General features: G+C 45.3%; 1 protein-coding gene across 1 annotated transcript; it reads right to left on the bottom strand.

Annotated features, from left to right (window-relative positions):
• Positions 1-1,574: 1,574 nt before the first annotated feature.
• Sf3a3 (splicing factor 3a subunit 3) lies at positions 1,575-21,959 on the bottom strand. The gene is made up of 17 exons (XM_006980049.4): positions 21,575-21,959; positions 21,257-21,304; positions 20,869-20,921; positions 20,652-20,757; positions 19,928-20,000; positions 18,005-18,096; positions 16,445-16,527; positions 15,053-15,191; positions 10,959-11,027; positions 10,115-10,182; positions 9,787-9,894; positions 8,923-8,992; positions 7,174-7,338; positions 6,974-7,084; positions 5,910-6,000; positions 2,606-2,661; positions 1,575-1,843 (listed from the first exon to the last, which is right to left on the bottom strand). The coding sequence occupies exons 1-17, from the start codon at positions 21,668-21,670 to the stop codon at positions 1,766-1,768; spliced, it is 1,506 nt and encodes a 501-aa protein (XP_006980111.1). The 5' UTR covers positions 21,671-21,959; the 3' UTR covers positions 1,575-1,765.
• Between the last annotated feature and the right edge of the window lie 933 nt (positions 21,960-22,892).

The following is a 22,892-nucleotide window of genomic DNA, read 5'->3' as shown; positions in this document are numbered from 1 at the left end:
CAGGCAGCCAGGCTAGCATGGTGGATGCTGGGGTCACAGCAGGTTGCCACTTGGCTGCATGGGCTGGGCTGAGGTGTATGGTGGTGGTAGCAGCAGAAGCCCGAGCAGGTGGCCCAGCTGGCGCGTGGTGGTGGACCAGGGAGGGGGCCTGGGGAATGCCTGAAACCTGTGGGGATAGGGACGGAGCCAAAGTGGACATGGGAAACACAGGAGAACCCCCCCCAGGGGTGGGGGTGGGGTGGAGCCGCCTGAGCAGTGTCCGCAGCTTTCCCTCCACAGGATCTAGTGCCATGTGCTGGATGCCAGATGAAGTTTACTTATACTGTTCTATTATTAAATATAACTCGGAAGTCAGATATTGGGGTAAAAACCCGACTGATCAGAGAAGCCACAGAGAAGTGAACAGTGAGCCCCTCTTTTCTCTCCTTCCCCTGATCCAAAGGGCCTGTGAATCTTTCCACAACTTTCCCTACTACTTCCCGTGTCTCTCTATATGTATCCTGGGTCCTCCAAACCCTCTATGGCTAACTCAGGTCAGCCAGTTGCTATTGGCAGTCTCAGAGTGTCAATGCAAACAAATATCCTGCAACGAGCTGGGGTTCTTCACAAGTAATGCCTGAAAAACAAACCTGCTCAGGCCTCTGGGGAATTCTCTTCAGCCTTCAATGACTGTGCTCACAGGTAGAACTTCCTAGTCCTTTCTGAAATTGGGAGCACCAGATTCAGAAGCCAGAGCAGTTCCTTCTTCCGGCTGCCATCCTCTTGCCTGAGCTGCCTGGAAGCTCCAGGTACAGACCTGTGCTACTATGCCTGGCTCCAGCTCATTGTTTTTTAGGCAGTGTCTCACTCTGTCACCCTGGCTGGCTTTGGACTCACACACCTGCCTGTCTCCTGGGGCTGGAATTACAGGTTACTGCCCCCAAGGCCAACCACAGCTAACTTCTTTAGGTCAAACAGGCAAGCCTTGAGGCCACTCTCGGCCCTCGGGCCTAGCTCACCCTGCAGTCTTCTCCCATCCGTACTCTGATGGTTGACTCAACTGATGGCAGAGTTTATCCTGGCATGATGCTCCTCGGGGGAGTGGTAATGAAGGGGCAGATGATAAGGAGAAAGGTCTCAACGTCTTGACACATGCCTGGTGTGCTGGCAAAGACATATATTCTCAGCACAGCGAGGCTGAGGCAGGAGACTGGTGGGAGTTCAAGGCCAGCCTGGGCTATAGAGGAGACACATACACACACAGAATTACCTCATGTGATACAACAGGCAGTAAGAACTGTCTCCTGGCCAGGCGGTGGTGGCGCACGCCTTTCATCCCAGCACTAGGGAGGCAGGGCCAGGCGGATCTCTGTGAGTTCGAGGCCAGCTTGGGCTACCAAGTGAGTTCCAGGAAAGGCGCAAAGCTACATAGAGAAACCCTGTCTCCAAAAACAAAAACAAAACAAACAAACAAAAAAAGAACTGTCTCCTAAACCTAAGGCTCCCCTGAAGTTGGTGAGAACGAGGCAGAAGTATGAACAAAAGGATTACATCATAAACCTGGGTTTCAGAAATAACACATCCAGATCAAGGGCTGGTTTTCTTTTCCCAGATCTTTTTAATATAAACAAAGATAAACACATCTCAAGTCTGCCATCTGCCAGCATGTCTTGTTTCTACAAGATGCACACTAGACTCAAGACTACATAGCAAAAAGTCTTTAAGAGCATTTGGTCGGGAAAAATAGAAAAAGCAGATCTCAGGGAAGCCTGGGCACGGCCAACCACTAGAGCAGTCCTTGTCTTTTCAGATCCTCGTACGTCTTCTTGTTCACAACATTGCCACTGGAATCTTCATATTCCTCCTGGGAAGGAAGGAAGGAAGGAAGGAAGGAAGGGCTCTGTTAGCTACACAGTGAGTTCCACAGCAAACCCTGCTACCTAGACACCAACATTCCCCTAACACAGCTTTCTCATCCAGAGTTCCACACGGGAACCAGAGCCACTCTCCAGTTGTGGCCCACCCTTAACCCTACATAGTCAAACCCTGTGTTTGAGGCAAGGAAGCCTGGTAGGGAAAGGCTGACCAAACACAGCAGTGTGAAATGATTCTCAAGGAGCCTGGTTTCTGCTCACTGGCCACTGCAGGAGTTGACAGGGAGGCCAAACAGGCTTAATGCTTAAGGTCTACATTACAGATGGAAAGGCTCTTGATGCTGAAATACCAACACAGACTGAAGGAGACTACCGCCAGTCTCCACAGGACCAGATGTTAACACCACACCTTCAAAGCACTTTTCTGAGACCTGTCAAGACCAACAAGGACACTTCCCCACTACAGAGAGGACTTCCTCTGACTAGATGCTTTCGTGAGCCACCTAACAGGTGAGGGACTTCATACTCTAGAAATCCCCAGGGCAGCACGAGAGACCGGGCGCTCTTGTTCACGTCACCCTCAGTGGAAGAACACAACTGCCTCTGACAAAGACTCCGACACAGGCTTGTGTAGTCACTTGAGACACTGTCCCGTCACACCCGCTCCTGCAGTAAGCCTCCTCTCCCTCCCCTCTGCAGGGTGAGGGGGCTGTCACCTGACGCCACACCTAACACTCCACATTTTCACCCACCTCCGTGTCAGGCTGCCATCGTTCTGAAGCCTTCTGCAGTTTCAGCTTGGCCCACACTGCAGGATGAGAGAAAAGCAGCCATGAGGACTCACAGTCCACTGGGTGCAGGGTCACATCACTCGTACTGCCCTGCTCCCAGCAGCCCCTCCCCCAATGACTAGCTGCCTCCAGATGGAATTCTGATTTAGAGCTACCTATATATCAAACTCCCCACCACCACCACCCCCGCCCCCCGCCCCCAGAGACAGGGTTTCTCTCTGTAGCTTTGGAGCCTGTCCTGGATCTCACTCTGTAGACCAAGCTGGCCTCAAACTCACAGAGATCCACCTGCCTCTGCCTCCCGAGTGCTGGGATTAAAGGCGTGCGCCAACACCGCCCAGCCAAACTTTTATTGTGAAGTTTACCACCATCTCACTTTGCTGTAAAAGGTGAATCAGGACTTTAAATTTAGAACAGAGAATGAAAAACCAGGCATGTAGGCACACATTTGTAATCTTAACATTTGGGAGACAGAGGAAGGAGGAGGATCAGGCAGTTTAAGGCTAGCCTTGGCTACATAGTGAGATTGAGGCCAGTCTGTGCTAAATGAGCAACCCTGCCTCAAAAAACAATTTTAACAATAAAAAGAAAAGAAATACTTTCAAAAGAAGAAGTTAATGTAGTCTATAGGAATTATGGAATAAAATAACAATGATCATGGCAGAGAGGACTTAATACATATCCTGGTTAGGCTTTCTCTATTTTTTTTTTTTTTGTTTTGTGAGACAGGGTTTCTCTGTGTAGCTTTGCACCTTTTCCTGGAACTCACTTGGTAGTCCAGGCTGGCCTCGAACTCACAGAGATCCACCTGCCTCTGCCTCCCAAGTGCTGGGATTAAAGGTGTGCGCCACCACTGCCCGGCCCTCTATTTTTTTTTTGACATTGTGTCTCTGTGCTCCTGGCTGTTCTCAAGCTCACTCTCTAGACCAGGCTGGCCTGGAACTCAGAGATCCTGCGTCTACCTCCTGAGTGCTGGGATTAAAGGAGTGCATCACCACATCCGGCCCCTGTCCTGGTTTATGTCAACCTGACAAAACCTGACAACTTGACAAGCTACAGTTATCTGGAAGGTGGGAACATCAAGTAAGAAAAGGCCCCTGTCATATTGTTTATAGCGCATTTTCTTCATTAATGACTGACAAGGGATGGCTCAGCTCACTGGGTGCTGCCACCCCTGGGCAGGTAGGTGGTCCTGTAAGTTTGAAGAAAGCAGGCTGAGCAAAAGCCATGGAAAACAAGTAAGCAGTGTTCCTCCATGGCCTCTGCTCTGGTTCCCGTCTCGAGTTCCTACCCTGACTTCCCTCAGAGACGGGCTGTGATGTGGACGTGTAAGCCAAATAAGCCCTTTCCTTCCCAAGTTGTTTCAGTCATGTTTACCACGAAACAGAAAGCAAACCAAACTATAACCCACATTACTACCCACACCGACTGCCTTAACAATCAGTCAACATCTGCTGCCACATTTTTTTTTGCTTGATTATGTGGTGTGCATGCATGTTTACATCTTCAAACATGAATAACTGCCCATGAGTGATGACCTGAGTCTGATCCCTAGAACACATGGTGAAAGGAGATCTGCACATGCAGTGCCATGCACACCCGTGAGCACATACAAACATAGGTACATGGTAAATAAATGTAAGAAAAGAAATTTTTTGTTTGTTTTGTTTATCAAGTCAGGGTCTCTCTGTATAGCCCTGATGTCCTGAAAATTGCTCTGTAGACTAGGCTGGCCTCTGTCTCTGCCTCCCAAGTGCTGGGATTAAAGATACATACCACTACTAACACTGGGCTCAGAAAAATTTTTTATAAGCATTCAAACTGTAGAATTATGATTCATTCTATGAATTATGCCTCAATTTCCTACCAACAAAGCAAAAGGGAAAAAATAAAACAGGAAGTTAATTGGGCTAGGTATGGTAGCTCATGCCTGTAATCCTGGCACATAGGAGGTTGAGGCAGGAGGATTACCACCACTTCCAAGTAAGTCTCAGGGCAGTCTGAGCTAGAGTCAGATCCCATCCCCAAAACAAAACCAAGAGCTGGGGAGATGGCTCCGAAGGTAAAGCCTACCATGCAAACACGAAGACCCAAGTTTAGATCTTCAGTGCCCCTGTGAGAGCCAGGTGTGGCGGCTCAGGGTCCAAAGCCCTAATGCCGAAGGGCAGGGCAGCTCTCTGGAGCTCACTGGCCAGCTAGCCTAGCTCAATCTATGGGCTGCAAATTTGAGAACAGGGCTTATTTCAAAAAAACAATCAATCAAACAAAATAACTAAGGTGGATGGCTAGAGAAATGGCCCAGTGGTTAAGAGCACTGGCTGCTCCTCCAAAGGACCTGAGTTCAATTCCCAACACCCACATGGCAGCTCACAACTGTCTGATGCCCTCTTCTGCTCCGTTGGATCCTGCACATACACAGTGCACAAAAAGTCACATAAGCAAGCACAAGCACATAAACACATACACATTTTTTTTTTAATTTAAAAGAATAATAAAAATAAGGTAGAGAGTGATCAAGGAACCTATAGCCTTCATATACATGCATGCACCCATATATAACCCCCTGAAGCTGGGTGTGGTAATACATCATTACTCACAGCAATCAGGAGGCAGAGGCAGGCAGATGTCTGAGTTTGAGGCTAGCCTGATCTACAGAATGAGTTCCAAGACAGCCAGGGATACATGGTGATACCCCGTCTACCAAACCAAACCAAACCCAACAATAAAAAAACCCAACTGTCTAGCTAGCATGAAGTGAGACACAGCAGAGAAGAGATGAATGAGAAAGCAAAGGACTCTGCCAGTAAGGTCTTAGCAGCAGAGACCACTAGGCAAGTGAGGCACCCGACATATATTCCGCTGGCTTTTCCTCCAATAAGTGCTTTGCTGCTGCGTTCTGTTGTATCTGCCTCAGAAGTAAGCTTACCAAGCCATTTCTGTTTCCTTCTTCTGGATCAGTGGTTCCTAACACATTAAAATCAACTCAGAAGCATAAACACAGAACCTACACTCAGATCTTCACAAAGGAAAGTTCACACTCAGGCTGAAAGCCCTGTTCTAACCTCAGCATAGGATTCATTTCAAGGGAGATATAATCAGTAGTGCCGAGCAGCTCACTCCCCTAAAAAAATGCAGTAATTATATGTGTGCCTTAGCTTTCTACAGCCACAACCTCTGCCCTTGGGCCTGGAGACAGCAGGGTACAGGGACAGCTGTAGGAGGGGCCACTTGGTCTGGCCAGGGAAGAGTCAGAGAGCTTACTCACAGGAGACGGCATCTTCAATCTGTGTCACATTTGCAAAGTGGGCAGTGTTTGGGATGCCCAAGCACCTCATGCCATGAGCATGACGCCATTCCTGAAGAGAAGCAAAGGGACAACGTGAAGCAGGGACAGCTGGGACAGCACCCACTTCTTCTACCCCAGCAGAAGGCAGCTGCCTGTGACCGACACAGGCTGACAGTGGCATCAGGGCTGCACTGTCTCGGGCTCCCAGACCTCAGACTCTAGAGTCCGTGGTGTCAGGAAAGTACAACCCAGATTCAGTACTCCGTGCAATGGAGGAGCTGCTACGACCCAGCAACCCTCCCACCTGCAGGGCCCTGAGGACAGGCTGGTGCCTCTGGAGGTCCAGGACCAAACTGCTGAGCAGACAGAAGATGATGAAATCACAACTTTAGCTCTTAGACAGAGAGCCACCATAGGCTTTATCCTGGACACCAGCCCCAATCATCTGAGGTGGTACTAGGAAAAAAATTACAACCCATCAGGGGCCCAGAGGAAAAGACCCAGGGGCAGCTAGTAACATGTCTGAAAGGGGAGCGCATGTAATTCACTTTTCCACTGTGTAAAATGTCCTCTAAAAATGGAGGACAGATGCAACAAGGGTGAGCCCACTTAATGAGGTAGCAGTCAGGACACAATCTGTGTCAAGAACAGGCTGGTAAATATCAGGGCCTCAATTTATTTATTTTTTTCTGCAAAGAGGCAAAGGCCCATTTAAAATCTAAAACACAACAACAACAAAACCTGCCCAGCCCCTTTTAATAGCAATGTAGAGAAGACCAAAAAGCCAGAGATGGCCCAAGATACTACAGAAAAGCACGAGAAAAGTACAACAATGAGAATGGGAAAGAAAGCCAAAACGAAGCTCCACAGCAGAGCGGTAGCATGACTCGAGGGACAGGCTAGGATGGCCCACAGCCACAAGCATGGGCCTCTCTGATTCCGTTCAGCTCTGGACACTAGAGGCCCCCACAGGCTGCTACCATCCTCTTCTCTAAAGGGTTGTTCCTGCTCAGTTCCCAAGAGAAAAGCTCTGAACGTCTTACAGCGAAGTGCCGCTGGAAGGCCTTTGGCCCTCGGTAGGTGTAGTTTCCACAAATCTCACAGTTATAGTTGATGTTCAGGCCATGGAGCTTATACAGCCAGTAGGGGATGGGCTAAAAGACACCAAGCATTAGACAACATTAGATCACTAAGCTCTTGTGCGCTTCCACAGTGGGAGCAGGAGAGGTCCCTGGAGGCTTACTTTGCCGTCCCAGCCCAGAGGCAGGTTTTTGGGGTTGTAAATGATCTCATTCTCTTCGTCTTCGCTTTCGCTCTCGCTGATCTGCTCTTCCTCCTCCTCCTCTCGCTCTTCTCCTGTCCTGGCTTGCTTGCGCTGCACATTTTCATGAGTGAGCTGTCGCTGTTCCTAAGGTGGGATAAACAAAGAGCGAAGTCAGAGATTAGTGCAGGACACAAAGGGACATTTCCTCTAACTCTTGCTGACACCTTACTGCCAAAGGTAAAGTTGGCAAGATGGCTCAGCTGGTTAAAAAGTACTTGCCAAGACGGGCAGTGGTGGCACATGCCTTTAATCCTACCATCAGGAGGCAGAGCCAAGTGGATTTTTGTGAGTTTAAGGCCAGCCTGGCCTACAGAGCGAGATCCAGGACAGGTACCAAAACTACACAGAGAAACCTTGTCTCAACAAAACAAAACAAAACAAAACAAAACAAAACAAAACAAAACAAAACAAAACAAAACAAAAGTACTTGCCAGGTAGCCTGATGACCAGAGTTCAAGTCTCAGAACCCATGTAAAAAGCCACATCTGCAATCTCAGCACTCTACAGCACCTCGGGAGGTGGAGACCGGGCATACTAGCCTGGAGCCTGAAGTATTTGTTTTTGACCTCCACATGTGAGACTGTACGCGCGCGCGCGCGCGCGCGCGCACACACACACACACACACACACACACACACACACACACACACACACACGGAGTAAGTTTTAAAAGTGAATAGACAAAAGGGGAGACTTTTGTCTTGCCTTCTCCTCAGAACCATCTCGCAGGTCACACCTGGTCCTAAAGGAAAGTCCAAAGTTTTAGTGTGCATGCCTTGATTCTCATCGGAGGCTGCAGACCGTCACACTGCTGGTGAAAAGTTCCCGAGCCAGTCTGTCTACTGTGGTGACCGCCCTGCCCGAGATGGCCACTTTCGACTCACAATGAGTTTCCCTCTTTGGTTCTGTTTCCCCCAGTTACTCGTTTCTCTTGACCCCAATGTGAGTTATTGAAGGACCATAACATATTCACTTCATATGAAAAAATTCAGTATCATGCTTAAAAAACAGCAGCCATAAATAAATGGCGAAGTGATGACAAACGTCCCATGACCCAGAGTGAGAGAAGCAATGGGGGACTACTTCCCCAGCTGTGTGGGTGGGGGCTAAAAATAAAGCAGAATCATATCCATGGCAAAGGGCAGATGTGGGAACGAGTTATCTTGGGCGAGTCACCCCTTTTCCACCTCCTGCTCACCCTAGCACTCCTGGAGAGGTGATGCAAGGAGAATGATCACAGCTACCCTGGTACCAGCCCTCCTCTAGCCTTGCTAGGCTTCACAATCTCAACACTGGCAAAACGCTGCATCACAATAAATCACACCCCAAGGGCTGCCTGAGTCGCCTTTGTCTTGCCTTTCGAGTGCCTGCTTCTTGGGTCGCACCCTGGTCTATGCTGAACCTCAGCAAAGAGCTGCATTATTCTTGATCCGGCTGAAAGAGGGGTCTGTTGTCTATGTTTGGCCTTGTGGGAATTGGGCAGCCTTGGGAATATCACCTAACAACAGAACAGGAACCTATTGAAAGGCCAGGGACTTCAAGAGAACCACATTTTGAGATGAATTTACTGCCCAGCTTCCTCCTTATTTGAACTTGAAAAAAAAAGTCCTTCCTATCCAATTCCCACACTGAGCAGTACCACAGCTCCTAGAAGACTATGTTACTCACCCCAAGAATCTCCACATATTCATAGATCTGAGCTTCCAGGAAAGCAATATCTTTGTTCCTCTCAGTGTCTCTGAGAAAAAGAAACAAGCTGTATCAGTTAAGGGTTCTTTTGTCCCTAAAGCTTTACTCCTGTCAGGAACACCGACTCTGTGATGCACTAGAATCTCTCAGGTGCATGAGCAACACCATGCAGAATAACCTCTCTGCTTACAACCTGGGAGTTTCTTCTTGACCGTGCCTATAAAGCAGTTAAGACCATTTCAAGCCAGACCACTGTAACTCACAATGGAACACAGTCGACAGGAAGCCCTGCAAGCAAGTACACGACACAAAGTCCTAACTCTGCTGCTTAGCAACTGCAAGAAAGGGCACATTTTGCAACTTTCCCAAGTCCCCGAAAAAAAAAAAAAAATCAGAGTAACAACTACTTTTCAGGCTTCTCATGACAATTTAGAATAAATAAATAAATAAATAAAAACATTAAAAAACCCAATACCCTGTGTAGGTATATGGCCAATTGTCTTTAGCAAAGGTAAAGTAAAAGCTAGGCCATGGTGGCGCATGCTTTTAACAGCAGTGATTGGGAGGCAGAAGCAGGCGGATCTCTCTGAGTTCAAGGCCAGCCTGGTCTACAAAACGAGTTTCAGGACAGCCAGAGCTACACAGAGAAACCTGTCTTGAAAAATCAAAATCAAGGCCAAAGAGGCAGTTTAAGGTCATGCCCAGAAACTTAGCAAGTTTGCAGCCAACCTGAGTTACAGGAGACCCTGTCCTAGAGGGAAAGAGCAAAGCAGAAGGAAAGACAGGAAGCTGCCTCTATGGGAAAGAGTTGAGTCAGGACAGAGGCGCGCCCCAGCTACTCACCTTTTTGTACCCTTTGACTTGGGATTTTTGGCAAACAGAGAGGTGTCGAGTGACTCCAGGGACTTTCCTTTGGTGCTGAATAGCCTCTGAGCTCGCTCTTCTAGGGTCCTAGGGAGGCAGGAGGTACACTGGATTTTAGGGTGAACTTATGCACAGCAGGCTGGTATGAGACTCAGAGCCTGCCTGCCTCTGCCTCCTGAGCGCTGAGGTTAAAAGTGTGATGCACAAGATGATTTTTGCAGTGTGGAGCAACAGAAAACAACAAAATCGGAGCCACACAGTAAACACACAATAACTAGGAAGTTTGATAGAAAAACCAGGTTCTTACCCGCCACATTTCAGGCCTAAAGCTAACAGTGCAGATTTCAACCTGTCCAGACCCAGGGATGCTAACTCCTACAAAACATAAATCAGTTACAAAATAACATGATTAGTTTTTTCCCCAGGCAAGACTACATTCTACAGTCAACCTAGCTTTCGGTCTCTATAGACCACCTACTGCCATGTCTTGACGCAGCCACACTGGGAGGGCAGCACCCCTGGCTCTCTATGGTAGCATCGTCCCTACCAGTATTTTTGCAGAGAACTCAGGGAACTGAACTCAGGACCTCACACATACTGACCGCATACTCCACCAACTGAGCTGTCTCCAGCTCCCTGTTATGTTTTAGAATTACTGCCTTTGTGTTTTGAGACAGGGTCTTATCTAACGCTAGCTTCACACTCACAGCAATTCTCCTGCTTCAGCAACCCTCTAACTCTCAAGATACTGTAGCATCATCATATCACACTTGTCTGAAATTTAGTTTTTAGAGAAGTTAAAAGGTTTCCTCCTTCTGGTCTTTCCTTTCACTGTACATGCCTGTCCTCAGGAAATGGTATGATTGCAAGTCTAAGACACTGAATAGAGGAGAGCAAGTGGTTCCTCCAAAGAATGGCCAGGGCTGGTGAGACGGCTCAACAAGAAAAGAATGCTTGCTGTCAAGTGACGATCTGAGTGAGGCCCAGGAGTCACACAGTGGAAGGAGAGAGCCAACTCCTACCACTCATCATCTCCACATGCCTGCTGTGGCACATGTGTGGGTACACATAACTACTCCTACACAATAAATTTATCAACAACAAAAAGATGGCCAAGCAAGGCCAGTATTGTCAATTGTCCCGAAACATACCTCCCAGGAGGAGAATGCAGAGAGGTCAAGATGGGCTCCAGCATGGGTCAGGGCACTGCTTGTCTCTTTCTGGCAGGAACAGGAAGTTTAAGATCCAGGTTAATAAGATGAATGAAGTAAGGAAGCCATCTAAATTCCCAGGACTGGCTGGTCCCTTTCTTTAATCACATTTACAAATAATGGTCAATTCATACAGAAATGAAGCAAAAAAAATCAAATGGCTACTTTTCTTCCTGAAAGTTCAAGTTTATCAATAGAAGTAAACACACACACACACACACACACACACACACACACACACACACACACACACATATTCTAATCATACAAATTGATCAGATTTGGTCAGCAGGAGCCACAGAGCAGTCCAATATGGTTGTTAAAAATCCTGGGCTCAGGGCTGGAGAGATGGTTCAGCAGTTAAGAGCACTGGCTATTCCTTCAGAGGACCTGGGTTCAATTTCCAGCACCCACATGGCAGCTCACAACTGTCTGTAATTACAGTTCCAGGGGATCTGACACCTTTACATCAAGGCACATAAAATAAATTTAAATAAATTATTATTTAAAAAAAAAAATCTGGGCTCAAGCTGGGCAGTGGTGACCCATGCCTTTAATCCCAGCACTGGGAAGACTGAAGAAGGCAGATCTCTGTGAGTTTGAGGCCAGCCTAACTTAAAAAGTGAGTTCCAGGACAGGTTCCAATGCTACACAGAGAATCCCTGTCTTTGGGGGAAAAAAACCAAATAAACAAATATCAAATAAAAAACCCCTGGGCCCAGACAATGGTCCTGACAAATTTTGTTCAAAGTGTACAAAGAAAGTCTTGTCTCAGGGTAGAGCTGATCTTGAGGGACTGGCATCCAATGTCCTGAAGCAGGGACTCAAGACTGAAACAATAAGTTCTTGTGGGATATTTGTACACTGTGTGAAGGTGTATTGCTGTGATTGGTGTAATTAAAAGTTGAACAACCAATAGCTAGGCAGGAGGTATAGGTGGGATTTTCAGGGAGAGAAAGGAAGGGAAGAATCTAGGTGTGCAGTAGATAGGGAGAGGAAACAGGAGGTATAAGATGGGAGAGGTAATGTCACATGATAGAACGTAGATTAATATAAATGGGTTAATTTGAGTTATAAGAGCTAGTTAGGAACAAGCCTAAGCTATAAGCCGATCTTTGATAATTAATTAAGAATTCTCTGTATCTTTATTTGGGAGCTGGCTGGCAGGACAGAAAATGACGCCCAATGTAGGGCTAGAATATCCAAACATAGGGCCTGAGAAAGCTAAGAAAAGTTCTGGACAAAAAGCCAGACTTGGCTTTCTAGTCCTGGAGTCTCTCAGGTGGGTCAATGCTCAGCACACAGAGGCTCAGCTACCAAGCTGCTGCCTGCGGGCTAGAGCCAGCTGCCAGCACCTGCGCTGAGCTGCAAGGTGGCTGACATGGCAGTTTAAAATTTGTCCCACGTGGTGAATGAGTGAATGAACACTGCAGGCGCTTAGTAAAGCCAGGTCCAGACACAAACAAACTTCTAAAAAGGTACAGTTTGTTTAAAAATGTGCTTAGACACCAAAGAAAGAAAAGAAGTATAGACAGTCATTTATAAAAAAAAAAAAAGTTTAAGCCAGGCAGTGGTGGCACACACCTTTAATCTCAGCACTTGGGAGGCAGCGCCAGGCAGATCTCTGGGAGTTTGAGGCCAGGCTGGTCTACAGAATGAGATTCAGGATAGGCACCAAAGTTACACAGAGAAACCCTGTCTCAAAAAACCAAAAAAAAAAAAAAAAAGAAAAGAAAAAAGAAAAGAAAAGAAAGAAAGAAAGAACAAAAAACAAAACAAAAAAGTTTAAAAATAATAAAGGGCTGGAGATTTAGCTCAGTGGTAGAGCACTTGCCTAGCAAGCACAAGGCCCTGGGTTCGGTCCTCAGCTCTGGGGGGGAAAAAGTAAAATCTTTAAAGAAAGAATGAAGTAATATAAAAAGAATAAGCCACGTAAAGATGGAAAATACACAGGGAGTCTGGATCCTGTATGGTGTTTTGCTGACTTTAAATTTTTCAAATGCTAATATACAAAAAAACAACAGCTGTTAAGAGACACTGAATTATGAAAACTGCTAAAGTAAACCAACCTATGTATTTTAAGAATGTCTTCACTTTAGAATGGAAGTAAAAAAAATATATTCTGTTGGGAAAAGGTTATGCCTTTGTTTCCACAGAAGACAAAAAGTTATGGTTCTCTTCAAAATTGAGAGCTCTTGAAAATCTTGGCTACAGACATGAAAAAAGAAACCAAAAAATACTACAGGACATGTGATGTGTATGCTGATCCCTCTAATATGGAAACAGCTGAGACTGGATGAGATGTGATAAATCTTGTTGGCTACAGAGTCCTTATGATTTATTATTACATGCCATTCTTTAATATGGCATGGATAGAGGTTTGGTTATATAGTCCAAAAAAACTTATAAAATCGACAGATGCCTTTTACCTGCTCAAACATAAAACAAGAAATCATCTTTAACTGACTTGTGCACACTCCACATTTCATATTTATGTTAATACAGATATATGTTACCTTTAAGAGTTTGTGTTTTCAGAAAGAAAAAAAGAGCCAAAAAGTAATGAAGACAAGTAGCCCAGGTGATCCAGCCTCTCAAAATGCCTCTGTTGCTGTTTCTTTAAAATTCTGAATCCAGAACTTCAAAGCTGCTGAGATGTCCAGCTTCACAGACTATCCAGCTAAGACTTCATATAAGCTCTACTCTTTCCCATCAACAGAGGCTAAACAAAGAATATAGCTATCTCTCCCAGGACTTGACCATTATCCCAATTTTCTCATGAGCCCTTAAAGATGCCACTGCCCCCAGACAACAGAAAGCAGGCTAGAGAACACGACACACACATTCCCAAGATGTGGAATGGATGGTTTGTGGTCATTCAATGTATAATGGATGTTTGTCATTGTTTTGGGGGGCTGGTTACAAGTTGTTATTGGTAATGATCAGGAAAAAGTTGAGCAAAGGTAATTAGATTCAGAGATCTCATTCTGAAAAGAATGGGAGACAAAGAAATGACAGGATAAAAGGCAGATTATTAAATCTTCTTTCAAACTAAAACCAACAACTATTTCCTGCATACTCAGGTAATATTATATCCTTCTTGGGTCTCTGATAGGATTTGAAGACTAGATAGTATACAGCTTTTCTTGTTACCAAATTCAGAAAAAAATACTTACATATAAGGTTAAGGAACATAAAAGCCTAAGTTATTTATCTAACATGTTTTTAGGTCTAAAAAGATATTTTTAGGATCGTAATACAAGTTACGATAGAAAATGGTTTAGGTATAAAAGTTTGGATTCACTCAGATAGATAGGATAGATAATATAGTACTTTCTCCAAATTTGCCAAATACAATGGACTAAACATTGTGAATGTAATTCTTTTTTTTTTTTTTTGTTTTTTTGTTTTTCAAGACAGGGTTTCTCTGTGTAGCTTTGCGACTTTCCTGGAACTCGCTTTGGAGACCAGGCTGGCCTAGAACTCACAGAGATCTGCCTGCCTCTGCCTCCCGAGTGTTGGGATTAAAGGCGTGCGCCACCACCGCCTGGCGTGAATGTAATTCTTAGTCGATAATTATTCTTACTGTATATAGTTTTATGTTAGAGATAAAACTTTTCTTTTTTATTTAGACAAAAAGGGGGAAATGTTGTGGGATATTCGCACACTGTGTGAAGGTATATTACTGTGATTGGTGAAATAAAAAGCTGAATGACCAATAGCTATGCAGGAGGTATAGGTGGGATTTCTGGGAAGAGAAAGGAAGATGAAGAGGAATCTAGGTGTGCATGAGACATGGAGAGGAAACAGGAGGTGCAAAATGGAAGAGAGGTCACACCACATGCTAGAACATAGATTAATATAAATGGGTTAGTTTAAGTTATAAGTCTAATTGGGAACAATCCTAAGCTATAGGCCGAGTTTTCATAATTAATAAGAAGTTTCTATGTCATTATTTGGGAGCTGGCTCGAAAGACAGAAAAAGACTCACTACATAAGTTTCTTTCCCTGGCATGAACCCCACTGAAGCTCACCGGCCATCCAGGAAAGGTACCATTATCCCACTTCTTCTCAAAGTCAGTCTGAATCTTCCCAAAGAGCTCATTCTGATCCTGAAGGGGCTTCACTCTATCTGTGTAATCCTGGAGGTACTCCAGCAGCATTTCCAGGTATCTGCAGAACATGCAACAGAGAAAGCAATCACAGCTTCTATCTGTGACATACTGCTATGCCCTGCAAACTATACATCATTTTTTTCTTTTTCTTGGTTTGTCAAGACAGGCTTTCTCTGTGTAGCCCTGGCTTTCCTGGAACTCAACCAGGCTGGCCTATGAGATCTGCCTACCTCTGCCTCCCAAGTGCTGGGATTAAAGGCATGTGCCACTACTGTCCAGCTCACTTTTTTAAAAAAAAATTTTTAAATGAGCTTAATTTTTTTTCACATCATGACCTTTCCTACCTCCTTTTATCCTTAAGATATGACATCAAATACTCATTCTTAATTAACTCACAGATAAAAGAACTCAGATAAACAGAATATTAGAAATAGCAAGCTTGGGAACAACTAAGGCGAAATGTGATTAATTAATATTACTTTCCATTTAATACCAGATCTAAGCACATAGCCAGTGCTGAAAATTTTCCCCATTAAACTCCAAAAACCTCAGAGGTCTTTCTATATTACACAAAATTAAGGAAGGTATGGATGAGATCACAGATGTTCCCATAGATACTGTGGTGGTTTGAATGCAATTGGCTTCCATAAGCTCACAGGGAGTAGCACAATTAATAGATGTGGAGGAACTGTGTCACTGTGGAGGTGGTCTTGAAAGTCTCATATATGTTCAAGCCACACCCAGTGTTTCAGTTCACTTCCTGCTGCCTCTGGATCACTATGTAGGACTGTCAGCTATTTTTCCAGCACCATGTCTGACTAAGCACCACTATGTCCCACCATGATGACAATGCACTGAACCTCTGAACTGAAGGCCACCCAATTAAACGTTTTCCTTTATAAGAGTTACTGTGGTCATGGTGTTTCTTCACAGCAATGGAAACTCTAACTAAGATAGATACCTTTGTCTACAATCAGAATATCACACTTTTTTTTTTTTTTTTTTTTTTATTTCTCGAGACAGGGTCTCACTATGCATCCCTGGTTGGCTTAGAACTCACTATGTAGACCAGGCTGGCCACAAATTCACAGTGATCCACCTGCTTCTGCCTCCTGGAGTGCTAGAATTAATGGCACACAGCATTATGCCAGCATCACAAATATTTTAAAACCTAACAGTTGGTATCTTCCAATAAACCAAGAAATCATTCATGTATAGCATTGAGGCAACAAAAGCCAGAATTTTGACCTCAAACCTTCCCATGAAACTCTACTAAATTCCAGAAAAGGCCTGGAAACTGTGAATGCCTACCTCTTATACTCTGCGTTCTTTCTTTCTTTAGGAATGTCAAATAACTGGTCAAAGATGGACAGGTATGTGATGTAATCCAGCTTCTGAAAACAGAAATGAAAGGTCGGGATGACAAGTCAGTTAATCTTCAAAAAGTAAGGTCAAGGGCCGGAGAGATGGCTCAGAGGAGAAAGGTGCTCGTTCCAAGTGTAATAAAGACCTGAGTTCTACTTCAGGGACCCACAATGGAAGAAAAGAACTAACTCCCTCAAGTTATCCTGTGACTTCCATACTTGAAGGCCACTGTACACATGTGCATACACACGAAATATTTTGTTTTTAAAAGGTCAAATTGAGTGTTCTCTAACCAAGTATCAAGGCTTTGCTTAGTGTTTTCTTTCCTGTCTCTCAATCCCTAAGACTGTTGATTCCAGTGAAGTGAGTAGAAGATTGCTGGACATGACATTAACTCTACAAGATCAAGTTAACAAACCCAAATCCAAACAACACACATGGTGGATGTTTAGGGTGGGCCAGGCTCCTGTCTAAACATTTTGCCATTCTAAAGTAAGGTCCTGAAAGGTGTCCTGTGTTAATTCATGCCACCACTTACTAAAGATCTTTGAACCAAACATGGAGGTGCAGAAGAAAACAAGGTATCCTGCTGGCAGAGCCTACAGGTTAGTGGCTGAACTTGGAGACATTTCCCCATAAAGACAAGGTCTCACAGAGATCCTTCTGCCTCTGACTCCTGAGTGCTGGAGTTAAAGGGACACCACCATGCCCCACCTATGGACCTACCATTAAACTTCCTTGTGACCTTTTTGAAACTGCCAATTTAAGCCTCATCACCGAACAAACAATAAATAAACACTTGCCTCACCAAAAGACATTAACTAGTCCTTTCCTTCCTGACAGAGACAGTGTTGTATCTCTCACATGCCTCATACTGTGCACCTAACACGAGAGCATTCAAAGTATTTATGGGTTTAAAAACTTGCTGGGCATGGTGGCACACGCCTTTAGTCCCCACACTTGGGAGGCAGAGGCAGGTGGATCTCAGAGTTCAAGGCCATCCTCGTCTACAGAGTGAGTTCCAGGACAACCAGGGATACACAGAGAAACTCTGTCTTGAAAAACAAAACCAAAAGTGTGGCGAGCAATAGAGGAGGACACCCAGGACTAGAGTCCCTCTCTCAGATAGTTTCTTTTTTACAAAGTATTCCTAAGCTAGGCAGTGGTGGTGCACACGCCTTTAATCCCAGCAACCGGGAGGCAGAGCCAGGCAAATCTGTGAGTTCAAGGCCAGTCTGGTCTACAGAGTGAGAGCCAGGACAGGCACCAAAACTACACAGACAAACCCTGTCTCAAAAAACAAAAACAAACAAACAAACAAAAAAGTATTTCTATGCATGAATAAATGAAAATTATTAATAAAGAAAATAGAGGGCTTGCTGTAACTGTAGGCATGTGTCATTTCATTATCAATACAAGTTACATGGGGGACACTGTATGTGCTTTACTTAGATATCTTGACTTAATTCCTAGAATGAAAATCTTTCTCCTCTCTCCAGGTCTTACCTCAGACGCCTTCAGGTTAATGTACTTAAGGTAGCAGTCATGGAGATCAAGGTAGCGACCATATCCCTCTTCATCTGTGAACTCCACCAAGTCTGAAGAAATCACACATGTCAATGATTTTGATATAAGACCACTTTCCTAAACTTGCTCTTTAAAAAAAAAAAAAAAATTTAAATTTATTTATTGTGTATACAGTCTGGGCATATGTTTGGATGACAGAAGAGGGCATCAGATCTTATTATAGATGGTTGTGAGCCACCATGTGGTTGCTGGGAATTGAACTCAGGACTTCTGGAAGAACAGCCAGTGCTCTTAACCTATGAGCCATCTCTCCAGCCCTCTTTTTTTTTTTTTTTTTTTTTAAGACTTTATTCATTTATTATGTATACAGTGTTCTGCCTACATAGATGCCTGCATGTCAAAAGAGGGCACTGGATCTCATTATAGATGGTTGTGAGCCACCATGTAGTTGCTGGGAGTTGAATCTGGGTCCTTTGGAAGAGCAGCCAGTGCTCTTAACCTCTGAGCCATCTCTCCATCCCTGAAGTTGATCTTTCAAATGCACTACCTGCTTGAAGTTCCATAAGTCAGCCCTTCACTCCAATATCCTCCTTACTCTCATCAAATGAACAGATCTAGGCTTTAATTTTGAGCTTAGATCATGAGGATGTCAATATAGCCCAGATACCAATCTGAAAACCCAGTTATCAATTTCTCAGGTATTCTGGGGCAGGGGTTAAAATAGGGTTTCTTATAAGCCTAAACTGGCCTCAGACTCCTGATCTGCCTTCCTCCACCTAAGTGCTAGGATTATAGGCATGTGTCACCATGCTGATTTACACAGCTCAGATTCTCAGGGATAGTCAGCAATATTCTACCAACTGAGCTAATCTCTGTGCACAAATCTAAGCTCCACATCACCCAATGCTTTGCTGTAATATTAGCACTCAGAAGGTTAAGGCAGGTGGATCATGAGTTCAAGGTCAGCTAGACGTGGGAGCAAGACCAGCCTGGTCTACAGAGTGAGTTCCAAAACAGCTATCACTATGTAGAAAGACCCTGTCTCAACCACACACACACACACACACACACACACACACACACACACACACACACTCAGACAAACAAATAAAAATGCTAGGCAATGGTGGGCACTCGTGTAATTCCAGCACTAGGGAGGACAGAGGCAGGAGAATCTTTGAGTTAGAGGCTGATCTGATCTATAGTGGGTTCTAGGATAGCCAGGACTACAAGGAGAAACCCTGTCTCAAAAAACAAACAAATAAAGAAAAAGAGAAAGGGCTAGACAGAAGACTCAAAGGTTAAGAAAAAAGAAAGTTAAAAAAAAAAAAAAGAAAGAAAAATAACAAAAAACCCCAAAGATACTCATCTTTATCTTTTTTGATTTAAATTGTAACAGGCATATAAGACATTTATTTATTTATTTATTTATTTATTTATTTATTATTTGTTTGAGATGGGGTCTCATGAGTCTTGACTCGCCTGGAACTTGCTTTGTAGATCAGTCTGGCCTTGAACTCAAGAGAACTCTTTGCCTCTACCTTCTAAAAGCTGGAATTAAACATATATACAAACACAACCAGTCTTTATTTCTTTTAAGAGACAGGTTTCAGGGGCTAGAAAGATGGGTCAGCAATTAAGAGCACTGGCTGCTCCTGCAGAGGACCCAGGTTTGATTCCCAGGACCTACATGGTAGCTCAAAACCATCTGTACCTCCAGTCCTAGTGGATACAACTTCCTCTCCTGCCCCCTCAGGTGTATTCATGGGGTATAAATATCATGCAGGCACAACACCCATACAGACAACACAAAACAAAACAAAAGCTTTAGCTATCTAGCTAGCTATCTGTATAGCACAGAATGGCTTCGTATTTCCCAGAAAAACATTAAACCATACTTACTTTGTGCCTCTTCGCTTGGGTTCTCTCGAGCCTTCAGGAGCTCCTCAAATTCCACTGACATTGGCACACAGATCTGAGGGAAGAAGGTGCGGGCGGGTCTGTCAGTGTCTCAGGCATGTACAGAGCTAGATTTCTGATACCTGAGTTGCCCTGAGTGTTCAGAGGACCTTACTACTATTCTGAACTTGCTTTGCTAGGGGAGATACTCACTGTCACAAAACATCGCCTCCTAAGGAAGGACTACATTGGAGGAGGTAGTCTAGAGAAGATATTTGATGAGGAAGTTGGACATGAATCCTGAAGGTGTTCCTTAACTCTGGAAGTGAGCAGTGTACCATTGTGCTGGTAGAAGATTGTAAGGTAGAATTAAAAGCACAATGTATTGGGTAGGAGAAATTTTTGTGAAAGATAAGAAGGAGAAAATAAGTTTGGGTAGGGAGGGAGAGTCCAGACTATGATGCAGACAAAATTTGGGTCAAACCAATAAAGAACTCTGGAGCAAAAATTACCCATCTCTCACTGGGCAGAAAAAAGCAGGCCCTCATGCCTTCATTGTGTTCCCCACTGGCTGAGAGACGTCAGGAAGGATGTCAGCTAACTATGTTCATTGCAGTTCAGTGGCAAGTTCTTTTTTAGAGAGATAAGTGAAGGGCATACGGCCACTTTCCTTGCATCTTTCCTTATTCTGGGATAGGTTTGGGGAAAATACTTTGGGAGGCCATACCTCATTTGGGTGCTTCCGATGAAATTCCTTTATCTGCTTGAGTCTATTATAGAATTCAGCAAACTCGTTGGGTCCTGAAATAGCATTGAGTTCCTCCTTTCGCAGTCTGCAAAATAATGACAAATCCAAAGAGGATAAAGCACAAAGCCAATCCTCTCACCATGAGGAGTCAGAAGCTCTAACTGCAGGGGGCGGGGGGGATGTGACTGTCACTTACCCATCTTTATCATCATATAAATCCCTCAGGTTCCCACTGACCTCCATGTACCTCTGAAAGGCAAACACAAATCCATCAGAAGGAAGCAATCTGTACAACAGGCCTAAGGAAACAACAAAGGCTTTCTTGGCAAAGCCCAGGGAAACTGCAGGAGATAGAAGGTCTTGAAAATCCCTCTACTTTTAAGTGACAGCCTGAGCGGGGAGTGGTGGCATACACATTTAATGCCAGCACTTGGAGGCAGAGGTAGGACATATATGTCTTCAGAACCCGAGACGGTTCAGGACTTACCCACGGGCAGAACTTAGGCTGAGCCTCCGCACCTTCCCCTGCCAGCACTTTTCCCGCCCAGCCCGAGCTAAAGGGAAGAAGACAGCGGGGCACTCACATCTTGCATGGCCCGAGTGCGGTGATCGGAATTGATCTGGTCCCGCAGCTGGAGAAGGGCAAACAGACGCTGTTAGTTTGAGTTCTGGGGCTGGAAAGGCCACCCGAAGGACGAGCTTATCGGTTTAGGTTTCAGGGGCTAGAGCAGAGGGGCTGCTGGGCCCTCGGAGGATGTTTACCGAGGCCAGAGCGCCGAGGCAGCCTAGGAGGAAGGCGAAGATGGGGCGCGGGGAGGGTCTGAGGCCGAAGAAAGCGCTCAGGGGCTCGGCACGGGACCGAGGCCCTCCTCCTGGGGCGGCCCCGACCACGGCCCACTCACCGTGGACTTCTTAGTGAGCATCTCTTTGGCCATGACATCCATGAGCCGTTCCTTCTCCTCATGATAGCGCCGTTGCTGCTCCAGAATTGTTTCCATGTTCCCCTAGCCGCGGCGCTTCAATTCAGACCACCAACACGGCCGGAAGCAGCCCCTGCCGCCTTGCGCGCCTGCGTCTCCGTCTCAACGTGCTGTATCCGGCTGCACCAAAGTTCCTTGAGTCCCGGAAGTGCATCGGGGGAACTCAAAAAAATTGAACACCACCACAAGGCGAGCGCGTCGCGGCTCCCGGCAACACTGCTCCCTGCTGGCCGGGGGTGTGGGGAAGCGATGCTCAGCTCCTGAAGATCCCTCTAGGATGCCAGCAAAAATTCTGGAGGCAAAAATCCTGGGCAGTGGTGGCGCACATCTTTACTCCCAGCACTCGGGAGGCAGAGCCAGGTGGATCTCTGTGAGTTCGAGGCCAGCCTGGTCTACAGGGCGAGATCCAGGACAGGCACCAAAACTACACAGAGAAGCCCTGTCTCGAAAAACCGATAAATAAGTAAATAAAAAATCCCGGAGGCTGAGGGTGAGAGGCAACTGGCTGCTTGGACTTGCTGTGGTCAGCCTAGCCGGCAAGGACACACTAGTATGGACCGAGAAGTTGAAGGATACAGAAAGGAAAGAGGAACTGGAATTTCTAGCTTTCGGGGTGTGACCTCTGGTGATGTTTTGGACTTTATTGTCTGTCAGTATGGTGAGAATGGCAGTGGTTTTGTTCTTAACAAAACTCTAATGTGGAAACAGCCTTTGTTTATCAGCAGGGGACTCTTTGAGTGAAATGTGGTCTAGTCAAGCAATGAAATGCTTGCTATTCAGCACAGGCCGGCTGATTCTCTGTGTCCTTAATTCCTCTACCTCCCATGTGTTGGGATTACAGGTATGAGCCACAACACCTGGCCACAATAATGGCTTAGAAATGAGGTCTAGGCTGCCTTTCTTAAAAGCAGGAGGAAGAGGAATAAGTGGAAAAGATTAACAACACTCTGGAGGCAGAAACAGGCAGATCTCTGTGAGTTCTAGGCCAGCCTGGTCCACAAAGTGAGTTCCAGGACAGTCAGGGCTACATAGAGAAACCCTGTCTCAGGAAACAAACACAAACACATCAAGACTTGAGATGTGAGTCAGTATAAAGAGTTTGTCTAGCATGCACTAGGAACAGAGTTGTGTGGTGGTATTGTGTTCCCCAAAATATTGTGTGCCTTAATAAACTTATCTGGGGTCAGAGAACAGAAAAGCCACTAGTTAGGCAGTGATAGCACACGCCTTTAATCCTAGC

The sequence above is a fragment of the Peromyscus maniculatus genome, chromosome 2 (genome assembly GCF_049852395.1).
Source record: "Peromyscus maniculatus bairdii isolate BWxNUB_F1_BW_parent chromosome 2, HU_Pman_BW_mat_3.1, whole genome shotgun sequence".
NCBI classification, from domain to species: domain Eukaryota; kingdom Metazoa; phylum Chordata; class Mammalia; order Rodentia; family Cricetidae; genus Peromyscus; species Peromyscus maniculatus.
The sequence above is the reverse complement of the archived record's forward strand: the minus strand, read 5'-3'. Positions and strand labels throughout refer to the sequence as shown.